The sequence below is a fragment of the Clarias gariepinus genome, chromosome 8 (genome assembly GCF_024256425.1).
Source record: "Clarias gariepinus isolate MV-2021 ecotype Netherlands chromosome 8, CGAR_prim_01v2, whole genome shotgun sequence".
Classification (NCBI taxonomy): domain Eukaryota; kingdom Metazoa; phylum Chordata; class Actinopteri; order Siluriformes; family Clariidae; genus Clarias; species Clarias gariepinus.
The window spans coordinates 29,995,806-30,016,057 of NC_071107.1; the positions used below are offsets into that span (position 1 = coordinate 29,995,806).

At 38.7% G+C, this 20,252-nt stretch overlaps 1 protein-coding gene across 6 annotated transcripts; it reads left to right on the forward strand.

Moving 5' to 3' along the window:
- The first annotated feature begins 1,146 nt into the window (after positions 1 to 1,146).
- On the forward strand, positions 1,147 to 19,992 carry znf451 (zinc finger protein 451). 6 transcript variants are annotated; one of them, XM_053502768.1, is made up of 14 exons: positions 1,147 to 1,281; positions 1,672 to 1,763; positions 11,329 to 11,403; positions 14,128 to 14,241; positions 14,351 to 14,465; positions 15,230 to 15,380; positions 15,726 to 15,852; positions 16,036 to 16,195; positions 16,298 to 16,445; positions 16,646 to 18,153; positions 18,271 to 18,333; positions 18,436 to 18,523; positions 18,635 to 18,654; positions 19,843 to 19,992. In XM_053502768.1, the coding sequence occupies exons 2-14, from the start codon at positions 1,707 to 1,709 to the stop codon at positions 19,881 to 19,883; spliced, it is 2,667 nt and encodes an 888-aa protein (XP_053358743.1). In that variant the 5' UTR covers positions 1,147 to 1,281; positions 1,672 to 1,706; the 3' UTR covers positions 19,884 to 19,992. The 6 variants fall into 6 exon arrangements, with proteins under 6 accessions (XP_053358743.1, XP_053358745.1, XP_053358741.1 ...); XM_053502770.1 differs by having other exon boundaries at positions 18,436 to 18,513; XM_053502766.1 differs by lacking the exon at positions 18,635 to 18,654.
- Positions 19,993 to 20,252: the final 260 nt, after the last annotated feature.

Consider the following 20,252-nt stretch of genomic DNA (forward strand, 5'->3'; position numbering starts at 1 on the left):
TGACCAGGAAGTTATTAAAATAATTGTATAATATTAATTTAGAATTATTATAATAATAATAATTATTATTATGATTATTAATAAGTAAAATGTAAACTTACACATTCCAAAAAAATACAGTAGGAAATGTTTTTCCCCCCTGTATATCTTGTCTTCTTTTCCCTTTATTCACATCTTGGGTTTTGTTTTCCAAGAAAAATTTATCCTATTACACGTTACAGAAGACGACACACACGACACAGTCATACATTTTGGGATAGGGTTTGAACCAGTAGGTCACATAATTGGTAAGTTATTAAAAGAAAATGACAACATTTATTTTGAATTATTATTAATAAATATAATCGTAAAATGGGAATAAATACAGTGTTAATCACCACTGGCCTCCACGGTCCTGCACTGGAGATGTAGATCTAGATGGATGGATACAAAGTCATCATATAAAAAAAAAAAAACAGTGTGTGCCTTCAGCAGAACACGAGGCCACACATTTAAAAATCAATTTTAAAACAGTACTGGTACTCCATAGGTTATATGTCCTGGACGTTAATAAAATAAACTTTATTATTATTATTATTATTAGCAACAAAACAATTCAATACAACATAGTCTGGGAGGATAAACTATGAAGTACATAAAATATATAAAAAAATATTATTATTATTGTTATTATTATTATTATTATTAATAATAATAATAATAATAATAATATCGTGCCAAAAAAAGAAAGAAAACACCGTCAAGGGGAACTAGAAGTAGACGCTGAAAACCTATCCCATGTAACTCACAATAAATGTCATTTTTAGTACAATAAAGATGTTTATACACGTATAATAAAAATCTATGAATAAAAAACTAGCAATTATAAAGATTGAATTTATATAATAAATTAAATAATAAAAATAAACGTATCATCGTCGTCGGAGATTTGTGACGTCACGTCAAGATGGCGGCTCTCAAAACTAAGAACAAGAGTCTATATTAAGGTTTTAAGCCTTAAGATTACGTACACTTAAATTTACTATTATATTTAAATGATTATCACTATTCTTTCTTGTAATTTCGGTAACTTTTGGCCACCTTTTATTCCCTGATTTCGCTACTTTAGACGATAGTTCCGCCCTTCTCAATATGGCTGACTAAGTGTGCTAATATGGCTAAGTGCTGCGTTAACCTAACAGTTTTCCAGGTTCCTCCGCTGCAGACTGACTTTTACTATGAAAATTCGCTGCATGTGTGTTTTTTCCGCGCTAAAGCCACTTGGGCTGTAAATCACAGTGGGTATGTTTGTATCTCCCTCGTCTACGGTCTGTTTGCAGTTTTTGTAGTTGTTATTTTACTAATATGTCATGCGAACGTAAAAACCATAGGATACTCTCTTTTTTAGCATTTCCTCATGATAACTTCAATAATAATAATATTTATATGAGTGCAGACATGAGGTAAGGAAGCTAGCTGGCTCGCGAACTAGCCAAGTTCATGTTGTTTGAGTGAAGAGGGACGTTTGGCAGGGAGCATCAGCATTAAGCAGAGTTTAGCATGTGAATGAATTGCATTGCTTGTAAATAATGAGTTATTATAAAGATGCAAATCAGTCTGACGGGTAACACATTTATCCACGGCACTAAAAAAAAGCTTCTGTTATTGTTTTTTTTTTCTCTCCTTTCACAGATCTAAGACTCAGGAACTAAAACACACACAGGACAATGTCCACTAATGCAGGCACTGAAGACGCAGAGGAAGATGATGTGGAATTTGTGTCTGTAAGTGCAATCCTGTCCCAAGTGTAACATAACATTCTGATACTCACACACACACACACACACACTGATGAAATCCTCACCTCTATCACACAAGCATTTCTATGATGCTACATAATGTTTCATTTAATCAAAATGAAACTGCAGTAAAATCTGAATGACGCAGCAATTTTATTTGTATAGCGCTTTTAACAATTGGTATTGTCCCAAAGCAGCTTTACACAATCAAGAGAATTATTTAAGTTTGTATGGAATTTGAATATGTATGAATCGAAATGGTCAAATAGTCCCTGGTGAGCAAGCCGAGGGCGACAGTGGCAAGAAAATACTCCCTGAGATGGTAATAGGAAGAAACCTTAAGAGGAACCAGACTCAACCGGGAACCCATCCTTATTTGGGAGAAACAGAGAGAAGGAATTGATCTGCATTCATACTGTGTGTTAGTTGGCAGGCAGTTCAGCGTAACAGTTGATGTTAATTGATGTTAATATGGAGTCCAGTTAGTTATTGAAAACTCAGGTAGACTTGTATGAAGTTCCAGTCCTGAACTATCGAACAGTTAAGTTCTTAGAGAAACCGCTGCCAACACCAGTCGAGGCCAGGACCGTCTTCTAGGTAGAGAGAACCATGGGGCACCGGGCTGGGTCAGACAGGTCTGGAGGGGAGAGGGAGTCTGGATCACTGGCAGCTCAGGAACGACATGTGTAGCTCGACAGAGAGAGGGGGAGAGAAGGAAGAGAAGGGAGAGAAAGTGCGGGAGAGAGAGCAGAAGAGGAGAGATAACAGTTAGGTCTGGTCACAGTCATATAATGTAAATGTATATTTACTGTAGAGTGCAAGCAGAGACTCTGGCAGGACTAACTATGACAGCATAACTAAAAGGGAGAGCCAGAAGGAGAAACAGACATGAGGGCTTCCTGAGATGTAAAGCAACCAATCACCTTACCGTCAGCAAACCTGAGTGATCAATGAGAGTGGGGAGGACAGCATCTAAACATACCAGTTCACCATAATACTCTATGTCCATGAGTCCCCCAGATCTGCTCCTTTGCCCAAGGCAAATCTATTTATAAAAATGCTTGATTAAATAAATAGGTTTTTAGCCTGGACTTAAACACTGAGACTGTGTCTGAGTCCCGAACACTATTTGGAAGACTATTTCATAATTTTGGGGCTTTGTAAGAAAAAGCTCTGCCCCCAGCTGTAGTTTTCATAATACGCGGTACTGATAAGCAGCCTGCATCCTTTGATCAAAGTAGGCATGGCGGATCGTAAGACCCTAGCAGTTCACTCAGATACTGCGGTGTGAGACCATTTAATGCTTAAGATAAGATAGGTGTAATGTGCTTGTATGTTCTGGTTCTAGTGAGAACTCTCTGCTGCATTCTGGACTAGCTGAAGCTTGTTTATGCACCTAGTTGAACAACCAGACAGTAGGGCATTACAATAGTCCAACCTAGAGGTGATAAAAGCATGAACTAGTTTTTCTGCATCGTTTAGCGACAATATATTTTTTATCTTGCCAATATTTCTGAGGTGAAGGAATGCTATCCTGGTAATATTATCTACATGAGCTTTAAATGAGAGGCTGAAATCTATAAACACACCGAGGTTTTTTACTGTTGCACTTGATGCAACAGAAAGGCCATCTAAAGTTACAGAGTGATCTAGAATCTTAATTCTAGCTGTATGCGGTCCTATGACTAGAACTTCTGTCTTATCTGGATCAAGCAGAAGGAAGTTAATTAGCATCCAATTTCTTATGTCCTGCACACATTGCTCAACTTAAAGGGGTCATACAGCACTACATGCACTATTTTAAGCTGTTTGGACTGAACTGTGTGTTAGGAGAGTGCGTACACAACCACTCTACGATGATAAAGAGTCGCCCAGTGGTTTTCTTTTCGTTTATTACAGTAACATCCCCCTTCTGAAATCAGGCCAATCACAAATGCCTGTCGATGTGACGCCAAACCGACAGAGGCCGCTCCTACACAAGTTGATTGACACTGGTGTTTTAGCAAAGACCCGCCCCGAGTGAGAAGAAGCTGTCGGCCATTGTTTTTCGCCGCTGGAGCAAAATGAGTGTTGTGTACAGTTGTTGGGTGTAATAGCGAACACAGCAGTCGTCATTCACTATCTAGGGTTAGTGACCTAGGGTACCTACCTAGGGTTAGGTATCTGAGCCACTGAGGACGCAGTGGCTGAATTTAGTTTTTAAAGCTAACGTCCCCGCTGATTTACCTAAATGCGTTCATGTTTGCGATAATCATTTTTCACCAGACTGCTTTATAAACGCGGGTCAATATAAAGCAGGTTTTACTAGGAAGCTGCTCCTAAAAATGGATCTGTACTAACGCTTCGTGTTCCTGCTTCATCTTCACCAGGCTCGGTGAGTGTGATTTATTTTACTATGACTCTTTGCAGATCGCCTTTACTGATAATCACGATGAATGCGGAGTGTAAGTTAACTTACACTCTCATAGAACATGGTTATGGCTTCTTCTCTGTGTACATCCGCCTCTATATAATCCCTAATCGCTCGTTTATAATAAACAATGCATTGAGGTGATTGTCTAGTTGCAAACTGTGTACGTAGTCGGAAAACTATATTATGCTTACCTTTGTAACGTTAGATGGTTTATAACGATGTCTGTCGAAGATTAAGAAGTCATGTAAACACATCAGTAAACACATCGCGTCCGTATCTCTCTCTGTAAGTTTCTCCGGTTTTTGTAGTTGGCTCAGCAGAGGTCATGAGCATTTAAATTAGCATGTACTGAAACAGGTTGCTGAGAACAGAGCTAGTTTTTACTAGGTAAAAGTAGTGTTTTTTTTACACAATCCTTTTGAATTTTTAATTAACGTATAATACAAACTTTTCATTAGGACCCTAAAGATCATATTACTCTTAATGAAAAATATGATGTGTAGGACCTTTAAGTAAGCTGGTTTATCTCATTAGGTTTTGCTGAGACATGTAACTGTGTGTCGTCAGCATAACAGTGAAAACTAATACCATGCTTGCGGATTATGTTGTCCAGAGGAAACATGTAAAGGGGAAAAAAGCAGTGGGCCTAAAACTGAACCCTGTGGAACACCAACCTCCACTAGAGAACAAGCAGATTCCCACTTCCGTGTGTGCATGAAATTTGCATATTCTCGCCATGCTTGGTGGGTTTTCCTCAGGGAACTCTGGTTGCCTTCCATGGTCCAAAGACAAGTAGATTAGTTGTGTGTGTCTGCGATAGATTGCAATTTCATCTAGCGTGTACCCCGGCTTATGCCCAAAGTATCCTGGGATAGGCTCCAGGTGTCCAGAGACCCTGTATACTGATTAAAGTGGTATAGACAATGAGTGTGTGAACATGTAAATAGCATAAGTTGAGAGAAAAAGGAGCAATGTATCTGAGACTGCTCCTCAAAAATGACAGTTTCTACCGATTCCTCAGGTGTCTGGTTCCTCCTCTCTTGAGGATTCAAAGCAAACCTTTCAAAAAGGTAGCATAAGCAATAGGGATTAGAATCACCAGTCAACGTCTGATACGATCACATCTTGTAATCTTTATAATTCTAAAAAATTATACAAATAATTTGCTAGATGATAACTTCCTCATATTTGAGTCTTCCAAAAGGTCTTGGTCTTCCTCGTGGTGGATACAGTAGGTGGACAACCAGAATGCTCATTACCGTCGCGCTCACCGCTGTGGGGAAACGGCAGCAGCCAAAATAAATCAGTTGCATTTTAAAGTCATTCGTGAAATGACCGCCAGGTGGCGCAAAGTGACATTTTTCTCTCTACGTAGTTTAAAATATAATTAAGTCAATAAAAAAGTCCTAACAATATGTTGTATCGAAGACATACTACAGTGATTGTAATTTCCATATCTGAGAACTTTATACAACAAAAATGAAAAATCTGAACCAGAGATATTGATATTTATTGTATAATAATGAGTAAAAAAAAAAAACATTGGTTAAATGTTGTTTTGACAAAGGATCAAGTTCACTAGCTTTTTATTTGTACTCACTCATTTTATTTGTACAAAGAATGAACTGTTATATAGCCTATCTCTGTTTGTATCTTTTTATTATCAAAATAAAAAAAAAATACATCAAATTTTAAATATAGAAATAACTGGTAAAATAGACTTTCAGCATAAAACATTACAATAACTAAAAAAAGACGCACTATAAATGCTGTGTTGTTTATGTAAACACATCGTTGGGTGGTTTATGCTGGGTCAAAATTCTGGGTTATTTCGGGTACTTTAAACACATTGTTGTGTTGCTCATGTTGGGTCAGATGTAGTGAGTCATTTACAAATGAACACCTGGTTGGGTTATTTTGAGCCTACAACTGGTTTATTCTTTATTCTCTGGTTTCTCCAAACGGCAGCCTGCAAAATGTTTGAAATATTACTGTTATTGTATCACAGGTGTAGCTTTCGGAGATTTGAGCTTCAGTACATCTCCCGGCGCTCTGCGCATAACACCGGCCCAACGCAGCCTCGGAAAGAATTTCTAAACGTGGGCTATTGTTGTTTACTTACAATATTTGTTAATTTAATTTAAATGAGGTTTGGGCTCGGGATTTGGTATTTGTAACGGGTTCGAGCCTATTTGCACGGGCGGCACCATGAAGCACGGACACGAGGCGAGGTCTTAAAGGAAAAGGGATCATTTATTTAGGTAAAATAGGAAAGGAAAGGGTTAAAGGAGAGAGGACAGAAAGAAAGGGGAAGGGTGGGAGTGCACGTGCAGATCCGGGGGCTGTGCCATGCTGGCATGCGGGCACACAGCTGGTTAAAGGTGACGGTGAGCAGAGTGGCAGAACGGAGCACGTGGAGGCAGCGCGAGAGTGTGAGGATCAAAGGGCGGACTTCCAGTGTCCTGTTTGAAGTCCCTGGACCGCGTCACATCGCCCTGCTCGCATGCCACTCTGTCCTGCTCCACCGCATCACGTACTTCCCGGACTCAGCTCCGCGCCTTGCTTTTATAATGCGGAGCCTAACATTAATTATCGCCAGCCGGCCCGAATAGGCGGCTCCGTCCCTTTACATACCTGCCGCCTATCTAGGGAGCCTACGGAGTGAGCAGGGAGCGATAGTATATTTAGGCGCACGCCCATCATAGGCGCACGCCGTGACATATCGTGATCCACGTTTTTAACTTCGTAGTCTAATCAGCGCTCAGCTGCACGCATAAAGTTAAAAAAAATGCGTTGGGGGAAAAACAGCAAGGAGATTCACCCTGTTTTATTAATGCACGTATACACGGAGTTTCGGTTCATTTTCTGACACGCTCAAGTTCACCGAAAACAATACAGAATAGCGTTTGCTTTAATTATTTACAAAATCATAAAGTTTTTTCATCATTGTGACGCCTAAAAATAGATGCAGATTATTTTATAGAGTCTAAATAAAACTGCTTTTCTAAACGTAGGCTATTGTTGTTTATCTCCTCCTCTCGCACGCATAATGTTTTCCCGAGCGCGGAGGAATTTTGTTGTAATATTAAATAATATCCATGCCGTTTAATCAGGGGCTCTTATTCCTATTTGTCCTGGTATGTTGTTCTTTTAGTGTTACTTTGTGTGCTTTACAATGGCAGGCAACATCCAAATGCAAATAATTTTTTATAATAAATAGAAAAATGAAGATTTTCCTTATCATAACATAAATTGTATTGGTTGTAATCACTCTATACACAATATATATATATATATATTTTAAAATAAAATATTAAAAGTTAATATTTTCTAGAAAATAAAAATAAAAAACAAAAAAATATTCCATTTGTATTTCCCATCTCTAAAATAGCATAAAAATCACGGGTTGTGTATAGAGTGATTAAAAACAATACAAGGCATGTTATGATGAGGAAACTTTCTATCTCTTCCATTCCAGCGATTAAAAAACGGTAACAATGTCAATTTTAGAATCTGCAGGAGCTCAGTGGTCTGAGCACAACCTCTCGCGGGGGCGCTTTCTCTCTGAATACGTTGTGTTCACGGTGGTGGGGCTAAGAAACACGCAACTCGGTTTATTCATTTTACCCCCTTTTACATTTACATTTAGGCATTTGGCAGACGCTCTTATCCAGAGCCACTTAGATTTTTATTTGGGGTAAAGTGACTGATGTGCCTAACGTTTTTCAGCAGAGCCTACAGTATGTTTCACTGAATAATCCATGACTTTTCATGAGTATGTAAGACCTCTCGACACTTCTCTCTCTTTCTCATAAACACACACGCATCGATGTGTGTGTGAGATTTATGAGATTTCTCTTTCCCAGAAATACAACAAACACACATTTATACGTGTTAAATAAGTGCTGTCTTTGCGGCCCTGTGTAACAAAAAAAATAGACTATCAAATAAAGGTCAATAGCTAACAATTTTATTTGTACAAAGAATGAACTGTATATAGCTTCTGTTTGTATCACATTCAAATGCAAATAAATCACCCTCCCTAGGTGTAAATCAGCTGTTCTCACCTTTACACATTTGAAGGAACTATATAAAACAATACAAGGCGTGTTATGATAAGGAAACTTTCTATCTCTTCCATTCCAGTGATTAAAAAAACGGTAAAAATGTCAATTTTGGAATCCACGAACGCTTACTGGTCCGAGCACAACGTAATGTTTGTATGATAAAATAACTCGTGGCATAAATCTACACGAAGCTGTTATTGTCGGCTCATATCGGGAGCACTTTGATCAAAGGGGAGATTAGAAGGAGAGAAGTGAAAGTGTACAAACAACATAGCATAATGCATGTGTGAATGGCTGAAATGTGGTTGTGAATAAGCCTTTTAGTGAATGTATAATGTTTGCGTGAACCCACGGCGCGCGCGTGCGCCCTTTCACTCGTTCACGACGATATGAGAGATTTATGGGAGATTTCTCTTTCCCAGAAATACAACAAAAACACCTTTATACGTGTTAAATAAGCGCTGTCTTTGTGGAGCTGTGCGAAACGCATGCCAATGTAAGCTACTTTATTATAACTTAACATATGTTTGCTTTGTAGTGGACCGCGCGAGCGTCCGAATACAACGTTTTAACGGGGGCAGGGGATAAAAAAACACCGCACCGGCAGAACTGGACTAATTATTATGAATGCGTTGGGGAAAACAGCAAGGAAACTGACTGGCTATTTTAATAATTCATTGATAAGTTGACACACACACACACACACACACACACACACACACACACAGCAGACCAAATCGTCATTAGCACGTCCCTCCCCAAACAGCACAGCAATGAGATACATACATTTAAACAATTTATTTATACAGACGTACCTGTATGTGTGTGTATGTGTGTGTATGTGTGTGTATGTGTGTGTATGTGTGTGTATGTGTGTGTGTGTATTTGTGTGTGTATTTGTGTGTGTATTTGTGTGTGTATTTGTGTGTGTATGTACGTTTATGTATGTACGTTTATGTGATCCTGCATCAGCACGCGTAAAGTTTTCCAGAGCGCACCGGCAGAAGTAGAGCAATGATTATGAATGCTTCGGGAAAAACAGCACTGAAACTCACTCTGATCATTTTAATAATTAATTAATAAATTAGTGATTTCTTTGGTTTCGGCTGTGCTGATGGTAATAATGTCATCTCGTCGTCTCTGCACAGGTGGACGCGCCTACAATTCACTTTTCATACGAATTACATAATCTAATAATTTTTTTAAAAATTATTTTATATAAAAGCAGATATTTCGCTTTCTATAAGTATATATTTTTCACGTCTGTGAGGCGAGTATACACGGAGTTTCGGCTCATTTTCTGACGCGCTCAAGTTCACTGAAAACAATACAGAACAAGCGCGCCTTGTTTACTTTCTTTATTTAACAAGATCATAGTTTTTTCGTCATTGTGAGCGCACCTAAATAAAATTAGAGTTTTATAAAGGCTATGTAGCTTATATAGTTTTACTATATAGTTTTTGCACATTAATCTGACAGTGTTTTAATTTTATGGGCGTTTAGTTTAATTTATTTCAGTTAATAAATCTACTACAAATTTAAAGAACACAAAATAAAAGATGACGCAAGACCCTACATGTGTAGCTTTTCTAATTACACAATCTAAAGGCTCAGTGTGGTAACGTTTATGTTGCTAAAAATATTTTTAAAATAATTGTAATTATAAATTTGTACTGTAATGTTAATACTGTGATTATGAATTCGTTTAATTACAATGTTTCACTTGATTTTATCTGCAACTACATGCGACTATAGCCGGGCTGGGACTCATTAATCCTGGAGAGAACGAACTAAGGCCTGAGGAGTCAGTCTGTAGATATATAGCGCCACTCAGCGGTAAAATCCAGCAAACGCAAATGCAGTTGCCGTGCGCCGCAACGGTAAAAGTCGCATACCGCCTGTCCACCTACTGTAAATGGGCAGCATGGGAAAATAGAAGGAGCAACACCTCAGGGCCTAAATCAGGAGTATAGTGTCACCTTAGGTACACACGGTTGAAGATGAAAATGTAAGAATTTTTGATAGAGGGGACAGATGATTTGAGAGAGGGGTGAAAGAAGCCATCTATATGCAGGTAAAAAATCCTTTCAACAGAGGTAGACACCACCTGTGTTGTATTTTCTAAATCACACAAGATCCACAGATGATACTAATCCTGTATAGTACAAAGGGCTCCCCTCGTTACACCTTAACGACTTTCTCCAATTTCTCTCTATTGTCTTCCTAACACATCCCCCCCCACGGTCTCTAATGACCCTCCCTCCTACTCTCACCTTCTTTACTGTTCACCTAACGAGCCTTTTCAGACAGGGGAGGATCCTTGGATTTTGAAGGACTCAAATATGAGAAACTTACCAACTTACTCTTAGACTGAAGAAGCTACTTGTATGAGTAGTAGGAAAGATGTATCTACCTACTGTAACAAAAAAGTTGTCAAATTGACATGATGCAACTTCCAGATTGAACCAAGAATAATGGAATAATAAGTTTATCTAGAAGTTGAAGGAACTGCTCATGATCTGAAGCGTACCGCTTGATTTCATGGCATGGGTGTGTATGGCTGCTTATGGATACTTTGCTTCACTTGTATTTATTAATGATGTTACTGCTAAGAGAAGCAGCAGGATGAATTCACAATGCAGATGGACAATGACATAAAGCATTCAATTCAAACTCAATCCATTATGCAGCTCCATTTTCATTTCTGCTAAAACTTAAATACAACTTTTTGAAGAAAACAGCATGGTCACACACATTCTCCATCATTTCGAACAGTGTCAATTGGATTATTTTCCATGTAATCACCCTTCTCCCCCCCACCCTAACTTGGGTGTTTGTTGTCAGAATGTACCTTTTGGCTTATGTGACTAATCAGAAGTGTCACTGAACCCTGCCTACTGAGGTCACTCAAAAAAATAAATTTTTACTATATTGTTCTACAGTACATATCCCACAGTCCTGTGCGTCATTAAGTTTGTCTTTAACTTGGTTTAAAGCATTCAGATGTTTAAGTCTGATCTGGTCATGTTCATGGTTAAATGGGCCCATAACTTTCTTCTACTCTTTTCAGGAGGGTCCTCTTAGACCTGTCCTGGAGTGTATCGACCTGCTGAGTGATGGAGACGATGATGCAGGAGTTTGTACGGTGTGTGTCGTACATAAAACATTTATTGCTCTAGAAGATAGAGGTTTTATTACAACTTCACACACGCTCAGCAATTAAATATGGACAGATAATGTATTAGATAGATTGGATAGATTATATAACAAATAATAAATTATACATCTAATACATAAATATTAGTGATGGTAAAATACAAACAGTATCCGCACACAGATTTTAAAGTGGTATTTTGTTAAAGGTGTTTAAGTACACGTGATTGCTAAACCAAAAACTCTGCTGTAATAAGTTTTAAAGTTGATCTATATGAATAATACAACTTTCAATTATATCTTTGTTTTATACCGAAACCAGTCTCAGAACATTTCTATATGAATTATCTATATGAATAATACAACTTTCAATTATATCATTTTATTTCATTTCAAGCCACAATTATACAAATACCATCACCTAATGTTGTATTAGATCTCTTTATCAACTACAGCTCTTGTGAACGTTACATGAATAGAACTTGTATTTGCTGTGTACGTCCTGCAGGCCTAATTTACCTGAACTCATACTGTACCACTAGTTTTTTAGGTAAAAAACTAAAAGATAATATCATAAAGATAATATTTTCGCTAAAACAAATACTAAGATGAAACTTATTTTATTATCTTTTAAACTGTGGTATAAAATAACTTTAGTGTTCCTGGTCAAAACTGACGATATGATTATTTATTGCAAACAAAAGCCCAAATGTACACAGGGAAAACTTAACTATATTACAAATATAATGCTTGACCCATTCACTGGAAGAATATATTTACAATTTTAAAGTAGCCTTGCTGTCATTTCTAGGACCCAACTTCCCCCGTTTTTCTCACCATCAGCTGGTTTGCCTGTGTACACTTGCATGTTTCAGGCATAACTTGTTTTTACATCACATGCTATTCATATCTTTATACTATACTTAGATGGTTTGTTTGGCATATACTGCTTAAATGGGCACCGTACGCTAAAACCAACGAGATGCTTATCAACAGTGATGTCAGGATCTGGTTTATAAATGATTGGCAGGTGCTCCGCCCACTTCTGCCAAACTTCTCATGTGTCTTGTTGACTTCGGGCTTCTTTTGTTTGGTGGTCTTCTAAGGGAATCATACGTGACAAGATATAAAAGGTCTGCAAATACATTGTGGTGTGAAAAATTGCCTGACCAGTTTACGCAGCCTATAAACTGGATGCAGATATGTAGACTTTTGTCAGGTTTATGACAATATTTACAATGGAGGAAAATTTGAAAACAGGACTTGATGTTATCCACCCGGGATATGGCATATCGGGTTAGGGTTTAATTCCATGTTTTGACCAAAAGGAAACCACAACTTCAGCTGGGTCTTCTTTCTCATCAGTGTCAGAGTCTTCCCTTCTCGGGTTATACTGTGTGTTATCCTCACCCTCTGACTCTTCCTCCTTTAAATCCTCCTCACTGTCGTTGTCAAATATAATTCCACAGCTTCACGTGCAGTATATCATGCTGCCAAAGACTGAACTGTAAGTAAGGTCTCAAAAAGCTGTATATACTACACCTGCAAGAAAGTTGTATGACTAAAACAATGTTGCAGTTTTGTTTTTATACAGGTGTGGTAAAAAATAATGTTGTCAATAGGTTCCCCTGTGGGTTGCCATAGTAGAAAAAAAGGGGCATAAGAAGTGTGTCAGTGGGTGTGTCGGTGTGTGTGTTTTGGCGCATGCATGTTTGTGTGTCAGCTTAAAGACACCGGCATGTTTGGGTGTGGGAATGGACTGTGGAAATGTGCTTGAACTCTGTTTTATACACTAATTGTAGTCTTTCCCCTTCAATGACCGGTCATTTTTGACCAGGAACACCATGAATGTATAAAAGTTCCATAAAACACACACAAATTTTTATTAAAATGTTTCAAATGTATTTTGTGTGTTCAAATGCCATTTGCGAACAAAGTCATCGAACCTCATGAGAAATGAATAAAATTGACTGCACTTTTTTTTAGAGAGGAAACATGTAAATCGGTCAGATTTGACCAGAACACAGCATGAGGGATAAAAAATTATAAGGTTCATCTTTGTTGCAGACAGATATGTAAATGGGTTTCAACCTGAAATAACAATACAGTATAACTGATTACATTAAACCTAATCAGTTTATTTTTAGCTTTAGCCTTTAAACTATTTCTACTAATTATTTTTCCGTTCTACTATAAGGCGAAAATATTAGACGTGTGTAGTTAGTGATCCACACCATTCATTCAGTTTTATGTTTGTAGCACTTTTACCAATGGACGCTGTCACAAAGCTACAAATGCTTTACGGAAATCCAGATGTTGATGTATATTTAGATCGCTAATACATAAGCCAGTGGTGACGGTGTCAAAATAAACCTCTAAGACAATATGAGGAAGAAGCCCCGAGAGGAAGCTGACTACGAGAATTAAAAGAGAACCCATTCTCTTCTGGGTGACTCTGGCTAAAATTATTGTAAATCATAACAGTATGCAAGTGTAGAACAGGAAAGACAAAAACAGTATGAATAGTTTTAAAGGGATATCAGCATGAGCATTGTGAATAAGCGTTCTGGGACACAAACATTTCTCTCTCCACCTACGCGCTAATCTCTAGATTATTTAACTTGAACCCCTTACTTGATTTTTATACGGTGTGTCAAAGTATGTGCAATTAGAATAATTATCTTTACTTTTCCCCTGTTTAAAATGATATTGCCAGATTGAGGAACAGGTGAACAGACAGAAGGCCCAAGCAGCTTCAACTTTGGATCGACTGGCTCGCCAGGTTGCCGTGGAGAAGAAGGAGCGGGCAGAAAAGTGCAAAGCGTTTAAGGTCTGTATTTGGGAATGATGATGAACTAAAGAATATTATACACTGCTGATAAATGTAATATGCATGTGTTCGGCATATAGCAAGGGCCATGGTTGTATTTGCCCTTTAGGAGAAGATGATCTCGCAGCAAGCTCACGGGCGTCGTGAGTTGGCAGTGACTCAATGCAGCAACGAGGACAACAGTGATGCCAAACGCTGCGTGGACATCTGGCTGAAAATGCCAGGTTGACCTCACCTTACATAGCTTATTGTAAATTGGTGGAGAAGAGGTTTTGTGTGTGTGTATATATGACCTAGTACATGGGGCATTTAAGTCGAACCGGGACTTTTGATTGTGCAAAATAACAGAACACAGTTATAAGAACAAAACTACCTTATTTCTCTATATAAGCACCTGCTACATTAAAGTACTTATCCCAGTGTTTCACTAGTGCTTGGATAACATCATGGTGGAAAAAGTTCTCCCAGTATGCCGGAGCCATAATTGGACTGCCTGCTTCACATCTGAAGCGCTGGCCTCCTAGGAACTCCTCTAGTGGGCCAAACATGTGGAAATGGCTTGGAGAGAGATCAGTACTGCACAGGGAACCGTACCAATAACTTCTAGTGACTTCCTGTAATGTGCAAGTGGTGTTCGTGAATGATTGTGTGTATAGTTCCCACAGACACATGCGTCTCTTCTGCAAGGTGGCAAATAGTTTTCAAGGATTTTCAAGGATCAGGCGTTCCACTCTCTGAATGTTCACAGGAACGACTGCAGTTGGCTCTGAGGCACCTCAGCCGGAATTATCATTCACAGACGTACATGTTTCATGGCACTGTACTGTGCTTGCAGTCTTCTTCAAATGTCAATAGATTTAACACCTTCATTCCTGAGAAATTTTTATCAAAAGTCCCGTTTTTGACTTGAACGCCCTTCATATAATTCGTTTAATATTTCATTTTTATGTAAAGCAGAACATTTCCATGAATGTCTTTTTCCCCTCAGGACTAAAGCCTGGTATCGTTAATACTGGTATGGGCTGGAGGCGCAGATCTGCTCCCAATCCCTTGTTAAGGTCCTCCCCTCAAACCTGCCCCGTCATCAACTGTGGACGCGTATATGACAATGTCCCTTTGCTCGAGGGTCACCTTAAAAGGTAAGTGTTTTACATCTATTCGAACTAGGTTGCTCCTGTGTGCACCTGTGTATATCTGCTTACCATGACTTGGGTTTACAGACCGGTACCATGTAGATATATTACAAAGGAGTTCCTCATTTTAACATTGGAGTACACTAGTTTGAATTATTTCATATTTCAATAAAAATTACAGATGAACTAATAGACATGAAGCTTCTTAGAAAGCTATGTCGGCTCTTAAAGCTGCTTTCCTTAAGTAAAATATAAATTTTCTTTATGTTGTGTGGACATTTATAGGTATCTTGTAGAACAAAGGTACTTTGGTGTGGTTGTGGTTTAATCTTATTTGTGTTGATTTTATAGATTTGACCACTCTCCCTGTGATCCCACTATCACGCTTAAGGGAAGCCCCGCGTCTGTGTACGCCTGTGTGGCCTGTGGGCGTCATTTTGACACCAAAGAGCACTGGAGAATGCATCTGGACTCTGAGGTCTGCCCTTGTTTCATAAAATCGATGATGCGTCTTTTCTTTCTAAATCATTAAAAGGAGCAGATTGCAGAATTTTTTTTTTTTTTTCAAAAATAATGAATAAAGTGTCAGTCATTCCCTTTAGTTTAATTTGAAATCCTTTAACATCTGAATTGAACCTGTTGTGTTTGATTGCTGTTTCAGTTGTCCTCTTCTAATGCAGCTGGTCATGACAGCTCTCAAACCTGCCTGTTGATTGTTTGCTTCGCTTGCCCCATATGTTTCCTCCTGTTTAACCTCAAAAACGAGTGTCTCCAGCACATGGAAGCCAAAAACCACTCCGCTCAGTCTGGCTCTCTGCACGGTTAGTCCCGATGCCTTACTCCAAACTACTTCAAGTTATTTGCTTTTCCCACATGCGGTAAAAATGCTTTACAGCTCATGTTTATGTTCATTTTTTTCATAGCGGCGATGAAGTCATCAGGGCCAATTCCAGTTCCACAATATGCAAAGAACCGGCTAATTGCTTTATGTAAAGATATTGCATTTAGAGTCAGATGTACAGCTTGCTCAAAGGTGCTTAATTCACACATGGAAGCCAAGGCTCACTTCAAGTAAGTTGGTTTAATGTATAAAATTTGTGCATGCTTGAAATTTCATCTTAACCTTCATTTAAATATTTGTCACTCATCTATGGGCCCTTATCATTTCATGTGTAAAATTCCCTTGGATAAATAAGAAACCACAGTTAAGATGATATTACACATTTATTATTACATTATAAGGTGCTATTGTGCCCTTTCTCCACTTCCAGTGTGCTCTGCAGACAGGGCTGTGCTATTGCACAAGCCGATCAGAGTGTGGCTGATGTCATGAAGCAGCTGAGAGTTTTGAGCCAGTGCACTTCCTGCTTCAAAATCTTCTTACGCCAAAGACAGATAGAGGAACACAGAGAACAAACACAGCATGAAGTAGAGATGATTAACAGCATGGAGCGAGCACTTCTAGTCTACAGCAATTACAGTGAAATTCGACATGGTCTCAAGGCTACCGCCAGTCACACCTCCAAACATGCCAGTGCAACCATATCTTCGTCGCATAGAGATAAAAGAGACGAAAATGACTGTATTTTGTCTCCTGCCAAGCGGCAGAGACTCTCTAACTCAAGTCCTCAAGTGATATGTGATGGACCTTCGAACCTCGCTTGGTTCTGTGAATGTGGCCTGCACTTCCTGGAGGAGGATCAAGCCAGCAAGCATCTTCTAGCAGCCAACCAGATCTTTCACAAATGTGCCGTCTGCGGTAAGCTAATGGGCGAGCCGTCCATCGCTCGTCTGCACATGAGCAGGTTCCATGGCGGCGCTCATCTGTCCAACTTCCTCTACCACTGCAGGCTGTGCAAATTAGACATGCCAAGGATTGAGGACATCCTCTCCCATGTTGGTGGTTCCCATCAAGGGCACACCTTCTATGAAGAACGAGAAAGATCGAAAGAGGAAATCTCGTCTTGTCCTCCTCAGAAATCGTCCACCAAAGCAGGCAATAGGCCAGCTGTTTGCACTCCACACGATATCCAAAGCAAAGAACGGTGGCTGTGCCGAATGTGTGAGGAAATATTCGACTCTGAAGCAGTGGCGCTAAAGCATTGCAGCGATGTGACCAGTCACAGCTTCCAGAAGTTCGCTTGTGGCCACTGTCCACAGAAGTTCTTCAAAGAGTCGACCCTTCGCAGACACTGTGCTAACGAGCACAATAATCAGCTGCTCCTTCGCTACTTCTGCGGACTCTGCGACAGCATGATGTATGACTCCGAGCAGGAGTTCACTGATCACTACGCCAGCCTGCACAGCAAGGATTACTACCGCTTGGACAAACAAGAGGATGGATCTCTCTCAGTCCCAGAGAGTTCTGAAGAGGTACCAACAACAAGTAAAAGCCTTTCCCAACTCTGTCCATGCATGGGCTCTCAAAAAGAGAAAGGGGAAACCAAGGCCACCTTTACAAGGTGCATGAAGCAGCTGGCCATAGAAGGCAAATGCAGATACTTCTGTCACCAGTGCTCAGCAAAGACATCCTCTTACGCTGAAATGAAAACACACATGCACTTAAAGCATGAAGCTTTGGGCAAGGACAGGAGCTTTGACGTCATCTGTGAGTCATGTTCCAAGAGCCACAAGGACGTGCCCAGTTTCCATGCACATTACCACGCTCATCACTGCTTACTGGAGCCATGTGTGTCCTCTCGATGTGGTGGATCGAGCAAGGTGGACGAACCATTCATGAAGATTCTGAATGCAGAGGAAATCTCTGCTGAAAAGAATGGTGAGGGTTAAACGAGAATTTCTAAATTGTTTCCAGAGTGAAACTTATTATTTTTTAATCTACAGTTATGCCACAAAGTGGGAATTAATGTACTCACTGACCTGTTTCTATTTCTAGCTGAGGAGTTTCAGGATGTAAAGACAGCCATTGCTTCAAGCACCATCTCCAAAGCAAACCAGGGTGAATTTGCAAGAATCTAGTTATTTTATTTTTGTCTGCACATGTGTACATTTTATACATTTATTTATATTTGTATATTTAAGTTAAACTTTATTTCCTTAGATGACTTTGATGAGGAGATTAAACTGGCTTTGGCTTTAAGTGCAGAAGAAGCGAAGAAGCCAACATCATTTGACCAGGGTGGGTCAAGGTATTCTTTTCTTCTTTTTTTTACCCCCAAAACGTTTCCTTAATGTGCACATTATTTCTAAAAGTGGATGATGAAGCTTGTGTTCATTAATCATGTTTTTATTTTTGCCAGCTTTGTGTGTCTAAAAAGAGGTACCAGCATAACTATAAAATCTTGAAAACTTGGTAAACCCACACTGGGGTGTTAAAAGGAAAAGGCGAGCTGGGTGATAAGGAAGCACTATATTAGACCTTTTTTACACACGGTGGTGTTTGGGGCTCTGTTAAGTCTTGGATTGGTTAAGAAGTAGAAGTGTACATCATACTGATGATAAAATTAAACTCAAGAATTGACTTTTAGAATGGCTTTTTCTCACATGCTACCTGGCCCCCCCCAAAAAAAGTTTTCTACAACAATTAGACAAATTTGATGACTTTGTCTTTGATTACAGTGCACAGTCTGGTGGCAAATTCATGTATGAAAATGATTCCTTATGCTCCCAAAACCACACACTATCTGCTTACTATCAAGTGGTTTTCTTATTATGGCCACACTACTGTTTATTCTCAATCCTGAGAGTTCTTGTCACATTGTACATGTGGAAATGCGCTTATGTTCACTATTAAACAAAGCAAATTTTTACCTTGCATCTTTAATAGGTGCTCAAGTGATCGCCATTCATGTTTTTTCTGCCCACATTTCCTTCATGAAGTTGGAGGTTCAGCACAGTCCTTACATTTTTTAATAATGTGTTGGACAGTTCTTAACCTAAGTACAGTAATTTCAAATCTCCTTAATTGTTTTTGGTGCTTGATGCAGCCAAGTACTGTAATTTGGCCCATCTAAAATGGAAACCTTTTTTATTCCTTGACCAGGCAGTGTATTTTGACATATTGTGCCAGTTAAGTTCATTTCATTTCCAGGTTGTTATAATACAAATGTGGAAAGTTCGGGAAGGGAAAAATTTTAAAGCCGAAGTGGAAAGTGTGATGAAGAAAGACTAGAAAACAGGAGAACTTCTATTTTTCACCAAGGCTACATACCAAATTATTATATTAATATGAAGGGTTTTTTTTTAATATAGGAAAGATTCAGGCAATAAAACTGGAACAATATGTAAAATATTCTCACCACATGATTCACATATCATGGATGAACTACTTCTTTTCTGTGTATTTATAAAAAAATTTAATGTCACCATTTCCCCCTTACTTGCTAATTATATATACTTTACTGTTGTTGCTTTATTATTTATCCTCTGTTTTCTGCACACACATATGAGCTGTACATAGAAATTACTTGTTATCTAACTTTCTTTTTCGATTTCCTCACTTTAACAGAAATGGAAGAAGCTCTCAAGAGAAGTCTGGTGGACTTTTGATGAGGAGCTATACACCCACACATCATTGATCCTTTATTTTCATGTTGTTCAAGTACCGACTGTTAAATGTTTTGTGTTCTATGGAGTAAATAAAGAAAACTAAGTGTAATTGTGGTGTTAAAAGTTATTTAGTCCTGAACATTATATACTGTATATTAATCATCATAATTGATATTTGATTAATTAATCTTTAAAATTCATGAATGTTGAAATGACATTCTAAGTTGATTCAAACTTTAATTTTAAATAGTTCTCATTGGTCTATTTTCACCTTTACTGACGATTTCCTATAATGCAATACTATGACACCATGCAGAGATAGGAAGGCTAGTAAGATTTAGTCCTTATTGCATCCTCTACCTAATATAA

What these genes read in the sequence shown, in the direction of transcription:
- znf451 (XM_053502766.1), top strand. Translation starts at nt 1,707, where the DNA reads ATGTCCACTAATGCAGGCACTGAAGACGCAGAGGAAGATGATGTGGAA. An exon ending in ATGATGTGGAATTTGTGTCT is followed by an intron (nt 1,764 to 11,328) that starts GTAAGTGCAATC and finishes TACTCTTTTCAG; the next exon opens with GAGGGTCCTCTTAGACCTGT. An exon ending in TCAGTCTGGCTCTCTGCACG is followed by an intron (nt 16,196 to 16,297) that starts GTTAGTCCCGAT and finishes TTTTTTTCATAG; the next exon opens with CGGCGATGAAGTCATCAGGG.